The 12684-nt window shown below is 65.9% G+C and overlaps 2 protein-coding genes across 3 annotated transcripts in view; both read left to right on the top strand.

Moving 5' to 3' along the window:
* Positions 1-37: 37 nt before the first annotated feature.
* SF3A2 (splicing factor 3a subunit 2) lies at positions 38-9915 on the top strand. Of its 2 annotated transcripts, none has more exons than XM_046685597.1 (9): positions 38-108; positions 4512-4675; positions 5306-5377; positions 6549-6595; positions 6915-7024; positions 8005-8054; positions 8165-8305; positions 8856-8924; positions 9017-9915. In XM_046685597.1, exons 2-9 carry the CDS (start codon positions 4550-4552, stop codon positions 9794-9796), a joined length of 1395 nt encoding a protein of 464 aa, XP_046541553.1. In that variant the 5' UTR covers positions 38-108; positions 4512-4549; the 3' UTR covers positions 9797-9915. The 2 variants fall into 2 exon arrangements, with proteins under 2 accessions (XP_046541553.1, XP_046541554.1); XM_046685598.1 differs by having other exon boundaries at positions 39-123.
* Positions 9916-10596: 681 nt separating this feature from the next.
* AMH (anti-Mullerian hormone) overlaps positions 10597-12684 on the top strand; it is a 3099-nt gene continuing 1011 nt past the window's right edge. Inside the window, exons 1-5 of the mRNA XM_046638327.1 lie at positions 10597-11043; positions 11645-11787; positions 11994-12102; positions 12192-12351; positions 12439-12684. Of these exons, the coding sequence (XP_046494283.1) occupies positions 10602-11043; positions 11645-11787; positions 11994-12102; positions 12192-12351; positions 12439-12684 (1100 nt within the window). The 5' untranslated portion in view covers positions 10597-10601. The remainder of the gene's footprint in view (positions 11044-11644; positions 11788-11993; positions 12103-12191; positions 12352-12438) is intronic.

The following is a 12684-nucleotide window of genomic DNA, read 5'->3' as shown; positions in this document are numbered from 1 at the left end:
CACACCGGAGGCCCCGCCCCGTTTGCCTCCGGAAGTGCTTCCTTAGCCCGCGGCGCGCGTGCGCAGGACGAAGTCGTGGCGGTGCCGGTGGCTGCTGAAAAGACAACGGTATCTCGGCCTCAGGCACGGGAAAGGAGCGGCGGGGGCGGGGGCCCCGGAGCCCGGGGTTCCCTGGAGGGGAGCGGACGTGGGCGAGGGGTGCCTGCGGCGGGGGGCGCCCCCTCCCCGGGGTCTGGGGCCTCTGCGTCCCGTCGCCCCCTGCCCGCTCGGAGCTCTCCCTCCAGAGGCCCGAAGGGTCGGGGTCGCCGCCTTGGGGCCGGGGCTCCTGCCCTCTATCTGAGTGTTAGTTGACTGGCTCTGCCGTCCGGGGTCCCCTGGGAACCCCAGTTCCGGTAACTGTGGGATGGGGGTCGCGGCGGTCACCGGCTCCAGGTCAGTTCGGAGCGCCCAGCCCCGCGCCGAGGGCACCCGGAGCCCGTTAGCTGGCCCCGTCTGGCGAGCGAGGCCCCGAGCTTAAATGACCCTGATGCCCGCTTCCCGCTTCTGCCCTTTGGCCGCGCGGAGCCCCCGAGAGGAGCCCCCGGAAATGTTCCGTCTGCCGGGCTTACGGGGGTAATAGCGTGTTCACCAAAAACTGTCATTGGTCCCTGCGCCGTCGTCCCGCCGCAGAGGCCGCTCCTCCCCTAATATTCTAAGTGCCACCCTTCATCTTTGTAAAAACCCGAACGCTTTCTGCGTGTGTCGGTTTTAGACGCGACCTGCTGACTGCCCACCGTGACTGATGGCGGTTATTTCTGCCCCTCGCCCACCCGCTCCACTTTGACCCTCCAGACCCCGATCGTGTTTGTAGACCCCGAGCTGTAGTCGAAGCCTTAGTCCCGTTTCCTAAGACGGAAAATAACAGCGTGTTTAACCATGTCGTGGTTCTCGTAGCGTTCTGAATTCCCCCAATTTCCTCGTTTTTCCTATGGGACTGCTTTTTTTTGCCCGTTATTAGTTTTTCTCTCAAAGCTCCAACACCACACACGTGTGCTTTTCCGCAGGTTGAAAGAGCTTTTAAGAAACCTACTGATTGGTTTGAGTCCTTGGTTACACGAAAACGGCTTTATTGACCCTCAGAGCTAGAAATTTGGGTGTAAAATTCTAGATTGAAAATCCGTCTTGAGAACCGTGAAAACATTTGCACGCCGTAGGTTTTCAGTCCCATTCTGAACGGTCTGGTCCTATTCTGGTTTCTGATCTCTTGTTTCTGATTTTCTCTCTATGCAGTAAAAAGTTGCCGGCTTTCCTTCGTGTTGTGGAGTTTCGGGATCCATTTATTGAGGGTCTTTTTGTGTGTTGACCTGGGTAAGGCTGTTCTGTTGGAAGAATAGGTCCTTTCGTTCCTGGGACGGTTTCTTTTTTTTTTGCCTGATCGTGTTCGGATGTTGCTTGTGTGATGGCACACTCCGTGTTTCTTTCTGTCCCCACTCTGGAACTTCATCCAGTTTCTCGCTGTGCCACCTGCTTTTTCCTTTTCTTTCCTCCTCTGTGAAAGATTTCTTTGACTCATATCTCCGAGCGCCCGTACTCCATTTTTGGTTGGGATCACCTGGTCTTTACTTTCCAAGGGTTCGTTCTGGTCTTACTTTGCCGTGCTGACCTTTGGCCTCCTGTTCTGGTTTCCTGGGAGGGCAGGTGACTTTCCTGACACTTAAGGAGGATGTCGGCATCTCCTTTTGAGGCCCCTTCTTCCTCGGATCCGTGCTGGCTCTTCACATCTGCGTAACTAGAGTCGCCAGCTCTGCTCCTCGTCTGGTGCGCCTCCGGCTCGGCAGGCCCCACGGGAGCTGGTGTTTTCTTTGGGCTGTGGGGGACCCCAGCCGTCAGTGTCTGAGGGTGCTCTCCCCAGAAGAGAGTCGTGGTGTCCCCTGGGCTGGGGGCTCGGGCTGGGCCTCCGCCCTCTGGCCGCGGCGTGGGGGTCATACTGCCAGCCGTTCCCTGGGCAGATGTTCATGGAATCCCGGCTTTTCAGCCTGGCCCTCACCCTGGGCTCTCTAGGCTGGGAGGCCCATCGTCCCAATTCTCCTGAGAATAAAACTGCCCTGCCAGGGAGTCGAGGGTGCCTGGGCATGTGACCTTCCCCTTGGGGCGAGGGCTCTCGTTTCAGTCCAGGTGGGAGCGATTACCTGTGCTCAGTGGGCTGCGAGTAACCAGCAGTTTCGGTTTCCGGGAGTTACTGGTTTTCCCTCGTTTGGTGAGCAGTGAGCAAATGTCTTCGTTTGGGTTCCCTTGAGCTCATCAGGTTCTCTGAGCAGGTTCCCCCTGCGACCCCTGTGCACATTCCCAGCCAGCCGCTGGGACCGAGGAGCGGGGTCTGGCCGTTTAGGAAGGAACTGGGCTCATCCCCAAACAGATCGGCGCTCTTGGCTTGGCTAGCACGTTGCCTTCTGAGTCACTTTTCCAGCTCTTCCCAACCATGGGGCCAGGAGAGTGTTCTGAAGATGGCACTGACATGTGGCGGGAAATAGGACATCAGCAGACTGGTGGCTCTCTGTCCCAGCCCCAGAAGCTGTGCCGCAGGTCCCTAGTCTGACCGGCGCTCACTCCCAGAGTGCGAGCTGGCTGTGGTTGTCTTTGCTTTTGATCCCCACCCTCCTGACCGCTGTGGGTAGCGTCCCGCTGTGGGCTGACCTGCGTGTCCCTCATGGTGCGTGATGTCAAGCACCTCTCCAGGTACCTGTTGGCCAGCTGTGCTGATCAGAGCACAGTCCCCCTCAGAAGCCCCCAGTATTCAGTGTTGGGGTGAACGCCATCCTCTGCCACCGTGGGAGTTTCTCCAGGGGAGGCCTATCATCTGTCACCCGAGGGAGCCGGCTCCCGGGCCTCTGGATTCTTGCTCTGGGTTGGGGCTGGAGAGCGGGTCGCTCCCTTCAGTCTCACACGTGCCTGGTGTGAGCTTCCCATCCCTTGACGGCAGGGATGTCGAGGTGCGTCCCCACAGGGCGGATGTGCTGCTGGACTCGGGGCCTTCCCCCAGGGGCCTGTGGTCGGCACTGGCAGTGGGATCACGGAGTTCAGGGCGGCCTGGGCCAACAGCCACGGCAGGTGCCAGGCGTGGTTTCCCTGGTGTCGGGGAGCGTGGCCAGGCAGGAGGGTTCCACTGGGCGGGCAGGCTGCGTTCCTGGCACGGGGCTGTCCTGGTATCGTGTCCTCTTTGCACGTTGAAGTGTCCTTTGTTTGATGAAGCGAGGCTGATAGTCACTGGGGGTTTGTCTTACGCTGTGGCCGACGAGATTGAACAGTTGGCAGCTGTGAGTGGATTTGTGTGAAATAAAAAGTCTGGTCCTCCGGGGGCGTGACCCCACTTCACTACTGGCCTGTACCCCATGTGGTGGTGTCCTGTGGCTGCTGCAGCAAATCACCACAAACTCAGCGGCTTAAAAAAATATACGTTTATCGTCTCAGGTTCTGGGGTCTGGAGTCCTAAACCCAGGGTGGGCAGGGCGGGTCCTCCCGGAGGCCCCAGGGGAGGAGCGTGTCCCGCCTCCTCCAGCTTCCAGAGGCGCCGCGTCCTGGGCTCGGGGCCCCTTCCTCCGTCCGCACGGCCAGCAGCGCAGCGTCTCCATCTCTGTCTCTGACCCTCCCGCCTCCCTCTGCTCAGGACCCTGGGATGACCCTGGGCCCCGGGAATCCAGGGTCACCCCCCATCTCAGTGTCCTTTACTCAGTATCACCTGCAAAGTTACCATGTGAGGTGACACATCTGCAGGTCCCGGGACGAGGACGGGGACGTCTTTAGGGATCATGTTCACTCCTGGGCCCTGTCCCTGTGAGCTCACTCCAACAGAGACGAGATACCATAGGCTAATCCAGAGGGAGAGTGTTGGGAAATCAGCGAGAGGTGCCTGGACGGTGGGTTTGGGCTGAGCCTGACTGTGGGACGCCCAGGGGCAGGGCTGGCTGATGAGGGGCTGGAAGAGGATGTGGAGGACCCAGGAGAGCCTTCCTTGGCCGCACACAGGTCTGGAAGGCCTCCGGTGCGTGAGGCAGTAGGGCGAATAAGAGGATAGATGTGTGTCCGCCTTGCCTCCACAAGCTCACAGCTGAGCCCAAGCAGCAGAGGTGAGGTTGGCTGGGAGAAGCGAGTGTAGACAAGCGGGAAGGGAGTTCCGAGGAGAGGGAACACCCTGGCTCGGGCTGTCTGGGGAGGCTCCTTGGAGGAGGTGAGACTCGTCAGTGAGCACTTGGGCTCATCTTCCCCGTTGCCATTTCGGGCCCCTGGGCTTGGCACTCCTCGGCTGGGGTGACGTCCCTCCAGTCCACCCCCTTGGTCCCTGGAGACGCCCCGTTGTCCTTGTTTATCCTTATTCCTTCTCCTGTGGGCCTGGCCCACCGTGGGCCCTCGGCCTGCTGGAAGAGAGGGCTGCAGACTGGTCCTGAGTGCAGGGGGCTGGAGCCAGGGGGTTCCGCCTGCCCGGGGAGGCCCCAGCCCCTGCCGCCGCCTTACACCCTCTCACTGGGCCTCCGCAGGTTGCGTCCCAGTCTGATCAAGCCCCAAGGCCTTCACCATGGACTTCCAGCATCGCCCCGGGGGCAAGACCGGGAGCGGGGGCGTGGCCTCCTCCTCCGAGAGCAACCGCGACCGCAGGGAGCGCCTCCGGCAGCTGGCGCTGGAGACCATTGACATCAACAAGGTGGGTGCTGCCCCGCCCCCCGCCTTCCCCAGAGGACCAGGTGGGGGGGGTGTAGACGGCTGTCTCGGAGGTGACAGGCCGGGTAGTGGACTCAGGATTGAGTCACGGCTGGTGTGCTGCTGCCTCTGTTGGTGGCGAATCAGCTGTCGGGCCAGGAGCCCTGCCCGCTCACTGAGACGGGGCTCAGGGCATCTGGTCCAGCGCTCCTCCTCTGCCGCCTGTGTGCGGCGACGCTGGGGGTGCTGCCAGGGTTGGCGGGCAGGTCCTCAGCCGGCCCGGGAGAGGGACAGCTGGCAGTGCTGGTTCAGCTCTGCCTCTTTCTAGTCCCAAAGTTCCACACATGTGGGGCCAGGGACTCCCCACAGACACTCCCCCCCGCAAGCGCGTTGCGGATGCAGAGGGTCGGCACCCCGCCTGCCGAGCGGGCTCTGCATTTCCGCGATCCAGGGGGCGAGCGCTGCTGCCTTAGGCGCTCCTGCCGGGCCCCGGGCTGCTCCTAGTGCTCCTTCCCGGGAACGTGTGCTCACGGGGAAGACAGCCGCCCCTCAGCCCCCACACAGGAGGCCTCGCCTGCGGGGTGGGGGGCACCGCCTCCCGCCATCTGATGGAGTCTGCTTCCCTCCCACCCAGGACCCCTACTTCATGAAAAACCACCTGGGCTCGTACGAGTGCAAGCTGTGCCTGACGCTCCACAACAATGAGGTGTGTGCCCAGCCCCGGGCTGCTGGCCCACCGCCCGCTCCCACACAGGCCCTCCCCTGTCCCACCCCCACCCCCGGTCCAGTGCCGCCATCCCAGCTCTCAGGCGGGGCTCGCTGCGCCCACCCCCGCTCCCCCATCCTCGTCCTCGCAGCTCTTGCCTGGCTAATTCTGGGACGCCGTCGGGAATGCAGCCGAGGACAAAGGGGCTCTGCCTGGGGCCGCCACTCAGAGCTGAGGGCAAAGGCCTGCTGGTGCCAGGTGGAGGCCAGGCCCCCTCTGTCCCCGCCCCTGGAGGCCCCCAGCGCTGTGGCTTCGCTGAGCCTCCTCCCAGTTCCCTTTCCTTCAGTACCGTTAATGCCGCGGCTATGTGTGTGTGTCTGCGAACGTGGGGCACAGCCCAAAACATCCCACCTCGGGTTCTCGAGATTTAGTTGGTGTGGCTCTGGTTCTCGTCTTCTGACAACCGGAAGGTTGAATGACCATTCAATGAATGCTCCCCTGGGCAGCTTGTCCACTATCCCGTAGGTTTCATTTGTCCTTTTCCGTGTTCGAAGGTTTGGTTCGCCTTCCAGTCTGTTCACAGCTGCAAACAGTGGCGACCCGAACAGTCTCGGCTGTCTGGGTCCCCCTGGCACTGCGGACATCAGGGCCGGGTCACTCTTTGGGGGGCCGTGCTGGGTGCTGTGGGGGCCGTTGAGCAGCATCCCTGGCCCCACCCACTCGATGCCAGGAGCACCCCCAGTGTGACAGCCACAGACGTCCCCTAAGTGGTCAGAACAGTCCTTGCCAGTTGAGAACCACAATCCGTATGTCTCATCCTGCCCCCGTCGGAGAGCTTCCTGTGGGGTCATCAGAATGGAACCGCAGGGTCACAGGGCTGCTCCCGTGTGGACTTTCCAGCCATTGCCACGGAGCGTCCTCAGTCCAGCAGGCCCCTCGGTGTCCCCAGTGGTGGGAGAGACTTCCGGGTCCCTCGGCTCTGAGACCCGGCACTGGGGGCTCGTCCTCTCTGGCTTCGTGTGTGTCTCGTTGTGTTCTGTGCAGATCCGCGGGGCCTGTCTGTCCGGCCACCTCCGGGTGCCCTTGTCCTGGGCCCTGTGGACAGAGACCGGCTCCTCTTCTCTCTCCTGCTCACTTTGTCCTTCGTCGTGTGCCCCTCTTCCCGCTGCAGGGCAGTTACCTCGCGCACACCCAGGGCAAGAAGCATCAGACCAACTTGTGAGTGCCTCGCCGCCCTTCCCGTGCCCAGCCGGCGCCTCGGGCCAGCGTGGGGAGACAGGCGGGTGGACCCACCGGGGCTGGAGGCCCTCTTCACCCAGTGTTGAAGCTTTTCTGTAGTGGGGGGCTCTGGGGTTCTCAGAAAGGGACAGTGGGCAACATGATAGGAGGAGAAAGGTGGCCAGGCCTGTCCCCTCCCCCTCACCATGCAGATGAGCTCCAGGCTCCAGGGGCAGAGCGGGGCGGCTCCCGGCACCTGGGCCTGTGGCCTTGGCGGCTGTGGGGAGGGGCCGCAGTGCTGTGTCTGTCCGGCCTGCAGGGCCCGGCGAGCAGCCAAGGAGGCCAAGGAGGCCCCCGCCCAGCCGGCGCCGGAGAAGGTCAAGGTGGAGGTGAAGAAGTTTGTGAAGATCGGCCGCCCGGGCTACAAAGGTGAGTGTGCAGGGGGCTGGGCCTGCAGCTGGCGCCGGGCCTGAGGAGCCCTCTGCCCGGGACCCCGCCCCGCCCCGCCCTCTGGGGAGCCTGCCACCGGTTCCCTCAGAAGAATTCCTCTCCTGGGGCCAAATCCTCCCCTCCTCCCCCGTGAGGACCCCAGTATCCCTGCGCCGTGTGGGGGGAGCTATGACCATGACTCTCCTGGGGCTGAGGGGGAGCGTGAAAGGGGCCAGTGAGCCTGGCGCATCCCTTTCCTCTGGACTGGGGACCAGGTTGCGGCCCCTCGACCTGAGCAGAGAGAGCAGGGGAGGTGAGGTCGTGTGAGCAGCAGCTGTCAGTGGAACCGCTGGCAGGGGAGCGCCCTGGTTCCCTGGCTCAGAGCGGGGCACGCGCCCGCCGGAATTCAGGAGACTGTTGCAGGGAGCTACAAGGGAGGGAGGAATGGAGGAAAGCTGCCTGGCTGGTGTCCGTGTAGGAGGTGGGGACGGCCTGTGTGTGACTGGTCCAGACAGGAGACAGCGTGCAGAGGCCCCGGGGCAGGCCTGCTCTGTGAACCAGGGCTGGGACGGCAGCATCCACTTGGGGAGGCCCCCAAAGGCCTTTGACCATGATAGGCTGTCTGGTCTCTGTAGCGCGGAGGCGTCGGGGGGGTGGCGTGGAGAAGAGCCTAGAAGCCACAGCTCTACTGGGAAGGGCGTCCTCTCCCAGAAGCAGGGGTACAGGCTGCACTGGCCCGTGTGCTCGGTGCCCCCAGGCCTCCAGGGGTGAGGGCGACAGGCCTCTCCTGCCCCACCGCCATACACCTGGGCCGTCCCCTGCAGTGCACCCTCCTGGCCTGGGCAGGGCTCCAGTTCACCGGCTGGGCAACCTCTCCTGGCGTTTGCCTTCCTGTTAGTGGGTGGCGGTAGAGCCCCCCAGGCCCCCTGAGCTTTGGGGAGGACGAGCCGGCCTGGCCCTGAGACCCTCGTGTGTTGCAGTGACCAAGCAGAGGGACACGGAGATGGGCCAGCAGAGCCTCCTCTTCCAGGTGAGACAGGGCCTGGGGCCGGGGTGGGGTAGGGCAGGGGCTGCCAGGCTCCGCTCGCTGCTCCAATGGGAGCTTGCGGGCGCTGCTGCCACCTGGCTGTGTCCCTGCAGATTGACTACCCAGAGATCGCCGAGGGCATCATGCCACGCCACCGCTTCATGTCCGCCTACGAGCAGAGGATCGAGCCTCCGGACCGGCGCTGGCAGTACCTGCTGATGGCCGCCGAGCCCTACGAGACCATCGCCTTCAAGGTACGCGGTCCCCCAGTCCCCAGGTCCCCGCTGCGCCAGGGCCCTATGAGACCATTGCCTTCCAGGTCCCCACGTCCCTGCCCTGCCAGGCCCATGAGGCGGGCAGTGAGCTGAGGGGTCTGCTCGGGGCAGGCAGGTGGCTCCCGGCCCCTCCAGGGCCCCCTCAGTGGACGCGTGCCTCTTGAGAGTGGGACAAACGGTGCAGCCAGGGCTGGGGGTTGCATGCCCGAGGTGGGTGCCCCAAGACACCCAGCAGCGAGTGGCCCCCGTGGCCGGGCTGTCCGGGGGCTCTGTAACCGCGTTCTGTGCCTGGACACGCAGGACGGACAGGACAGCGTAGGGCACGGCGTCCCTGGGTTGCAGGGTGCTAAGCAGCAGAGCTGGATCGTAAGCTGAGTCCGTCAGCCCGAGACCAAGCCCGGGTCCCTCACAGAGGGCCTCCCCGCCGGGCCTGCTCTGAGGCCGAGGGGCGGGCAGGGACGCCCTTGAGCTCCGTGCCCCGGTCCACCCTCGTGGTCCTGAAGGCCCGGCTCTGCCCCTCCCCATGCAGGTGCCCAGCAGGGAGATTGACAAGGCTGAAGGCAAGTTTTGGACTCACTGGAACCGGGAGACCAAGCAGGTAAGCCGCTCCGGGGCCTTCGGCAGCTGCCGGGCCAGCCTGTTCCCCACCTGAGGCTCTGCGGGCCGGCTCAGCCTCTGCTGTCTCTCCAGTTTTTTCTCCAGTTCCACTTTAAGATGGAGAAGCCACCGGCACCGCCGAGCCTCCCGGCCGGGCCTCCTGGAGTGAAGCGGCCTCCGCCCCCGCTGATGAATGGCTTGCCCCCTCGGCCACCACTGCCCGAGTCCTTGCCCCCACCCCCACCCGGAGGCCTGCCTCTGCCACCCATGCCGCCTAGTGGGCCTGCACCTTCGGGCCCCCCGGGCCCCCCCCAGCTGCCCCCGCCAGCCCCCGGGGTCCACCCCCCAGCACCCGTGGTCCACCCCCCAGCATCTGGGGTCCACCCACCAGCCCCCGGGGTCCACCCACCGGCACCCGTGGTCCACCCCCCAGCATCTGGGGTCCACCCTCCTGCTCCCGGGGTCCACCCTCCGGCCCCAGGAGTCCACCCTCCGGCCCCAGGGGTCCACCCACCGGCCCCAGGGGTCCACCCACCGGCCCCAGGAGTCCATCCTCCCCCATCTGCTGGGGTCCACCCCCCAGCCCCCGGGGTGCACCCACCAGCTCCTGCGGTCCACCCCCAGGCCCCGGGGGTCCATCCAGCAGCTCCTGGGGTCCACCCCCCAGCCCCAGGGATCCACCCCCAGCCTCCTGGGGTCCACCCTCCCCCTCCTGGGGTCCATCCTCCAGCTCCTGGGGTCCACCCCCAGCCTCCTGGAGTTCACCCCTCCAATCCCGGGGTCCACCCCCCGACTCCCATGCCCCCAATGCTGAGGCCCCCACTCCCCTCCGAAGGCCCTGGGAGCATTCCTCCCCCTCCCCCTGCCAACTGAAAAGCTGCCCCGTCCTGGCACGTCTGGTTCTGATTCCTGTATTTTTCCCCTGGAGTGAAGTCCGTGCTTCTGTACGGGGCTGAGCCGTGTCCCCAAAACGCATTAAACAGCTTTCCTGATGTCTGGAGTGGATCGCTGTGCGCGCCGGCAGACAGCACCCACTTGCTGTCAGTGACGCCTTGGGGTGCTCTCTACCATGTGTGGGGGTGGCTCAGGGTCGGGCGTCTCTGTGGCCCCACAAGCCAGCCACGCAGGGGGTCTGGGGTGTGTCCTCTGCGGAGAGCAGAGCAAAGGCTGCCCGCTCTCCTGGGGGTCTACCGCGGCCTCACGGGCCCCGGGTCAGAGCAAGTGAGCAGGAGACGGGAGCCCCAGCCAGGCCCGCCCACCCAGTGCTCTGAGCCCCGAGCCATCTGGTGCCCCTCAGGGCCCGGCCCCATCCTCCAGGCGGGGGCTCTGCAGCTCGCCCTACCCGCTCCGTGCCTGCCCCCTCCGGCTGGGAGCTGTTGACAGTCTGGGCCGGTCACTCCCTGCTCACATTCCCGCTGTCTCCAGGGGGAGAACCCGTCAAGGACAGTTGTGGACAATTGGGCACAGGCCACACTTTCTGTCGCCGGTGAGGGGGAGATAGGCAGCTGGGCTGGAACAGAAGGGGCTTTGAGGAGGCCGCCCGGCCGCCCAGGCTCACGGCAGGGCGCCGGGCACTGGCCCCCAAGGTCACGGTGCGGGAGATAGGGCCGCCCTCGCGCACAAACATCCCCGGCTCGTCTATATAGGCCGGGCAGCCCGGGCCGTCGCAGCGCCCAGGATGCGGGCTCCGTCTCTCTCGTGGCTGGTGCTTGTGCTGTCAGCTGTGGGGGCTCTGCTGAGGGCTGGGACCCCCGGAGAAGAGGTCTCCAGCACCCCAGCTTTGCCTGGGGAGCCAGCCACAGGCACCGGGGGCCTCATCTTCCACCAGGACTGGGACTGGCCACCAGGCAGCCCCCAAGAACCCCTGGGGTGCTTGGTGACGCTGGACGAGGGTGGCAACCGGAGCAGCGCCCCGCTGCGGGTGGCGGGGGCCCTGAGCGGCTACGAGCAGGCCTTCCTGGAGGCCGTGCAGCGCACCCGCTGGAGCCCCCGCGACCTGGCCACCTTCGGGGTCTGCTCCCCTGCCGACCGGCAGGCGGCCGTACCATCTCTGCAGCGCCTGCAGGCCTGGCTGGGGGCACCCTGGGGGCAGTGGCTGGTGGTCCTGCACCTGGAGGAAGGTAGGTGGGGGCCGCGCCTGGAGCTGGCGGGAGATGTGGTTCTAGGCCACCAAGATGGGAGACAGCTCCCTCCTCCTGAGACGGCACAGCCAGAGCCCCCGCCCGGACCCCTCCTGCCTCCAGGGCAAGTGGAGGCCGACGGCCAGGAGGTGGGCACCTTGCCTCTGTCATGTCTGGAGGCAGGTCCCCGGTGCCCGCTCCCAGGCCCACCCCTCCTGCAGTGTCAGGGAAGGTGGCCCACTCCGCCCCTGAAGGCCCCGAGGGCCCAGTGAGGATGCCCGTCCTCCCACCCAGCAGGAGCCAGACGCAGGGGGTGCCTGTCCTCAGGGGCCACTGGCCTCAGAGACCCACGGCAGGAAGGGGCCCCCCAAGAGACCCCAGACCCAGAGACATCAGGGTGACAGGCGGCTGGCCCCCCACCCACCTTGTCAGTCAGTCCTCCTTGGCCACCATGTCCCAGCGAGGTCCTGCCTCTGGTGTCCAGAGACGTCAACCTCCCACCAGGCTCCCCAAGGCTCCCAGGGGGGTGGGGCAACAGGCCTGGGGAAGGGCCCCGGCTTCAGTGGCTTAGGCGTCCCCCTTTCCTTTGTCCTGGTGACAGTGATGTGGGAGCCGACGCCCTCGCTGAGGTTCCAGGAGCCCCCATCTGGAGGAGCCAGCCCCCCGGAGCCAGCGCTGCTGGTGCTGTACGCCGGGCCCGGCCCTAAGGTCACTGTCACGGGGGCCGGGCTGCCGGGGGCCCAGGTACCAGGCAGTTCAGGGGGCCAGTCCGGGGTCTCAGGAGCCCACATGCACGCCTGGGACGGGGGTTGCAGGGTGGGGGTTAAGCTGCAGTTAAGGGAAAGGCTCCAGGGGTCCAGGCTGGAACCGTGAAGGGGTGTTAAGGGCAGCGGGCACAGCGGGGCTGGCATCCCGCGCCCACCCAGCGGGCTGAGCCCCCATCTCCACAGAGCCTCTGCCCGTCCCCGGACACCCGCTACCTGGCGCTGGCCGTCGACCACCCAGCATGGGCCTGGCGCCACCCTGGGCTCACCCTGACCCTGCAGCCTCGCGGAGACGGTAGGCCGGCGCCCAGAGGGACTAGGCGGGGGGCACAGGGATGCCCTTGGCTTCAAGCCACTGAGGCAGCCCGGCGCCACCCCATGCAGGTGCCCCCCTGAGCACGGCCCAGCTGCAGACGCTGCTGTTCGGCACCGACCCCCGCTGCTTCACGCGGATGACCCCCGCCCTGTTCCTGCTACAGCGGCCGTGGCCCGCGCCCATGCCCGCGCACGGCCGGCTCGACACGGTGCCCTTCCCGCCAGCCAGGTGCGCGCAAGCCCTGGCCTGGGGACGCGGGGAGGCGGGGGCGGCGCAGCCTCGCGCCCGCTCAGTGCCCCTGACTCTGCCTTCCAGGCCGTCCCCGGAGCCCGAGGAGCCGCGGCCCAGCGCCGACCCCTTCCTGGAGACGCTCACGCGCCTGGTGCGCGCGCTGCGGGGGCCCCCGACCCCGGCCTCGCCGCCACGCCTGGCCCTGGACCCGGGCGCGCTGGCCAGCTTCCCGCAGGGCCTGGTCAACCTGTCGGACCCCGCGGCGCTGGAGCGCCTGCTGGACGGCGAGGAGCCGCTGCTGCTGCTGCTGCCGCCCACCGCGGCCGCTGC

The sequence above is a fragment of the Equus quagga genome, chromosome 14, assembly GCF_021613505.1.
Source record: "Equus quagga isolate Etosha38 chromosome 14, UCLA_HA_Equagga_1.0, whole genome shotgun sequence".
Lineage (NCBI taxonomy): Eukaryota > Metazoa > Chordata > Mammalia > Perissodactyla > Equidae > Equus > Equus quagga.
Note: the sequence above shows the minus strand (reverse complement) of the source record. Positions and strands in the feature narration are given on the sequence as shown.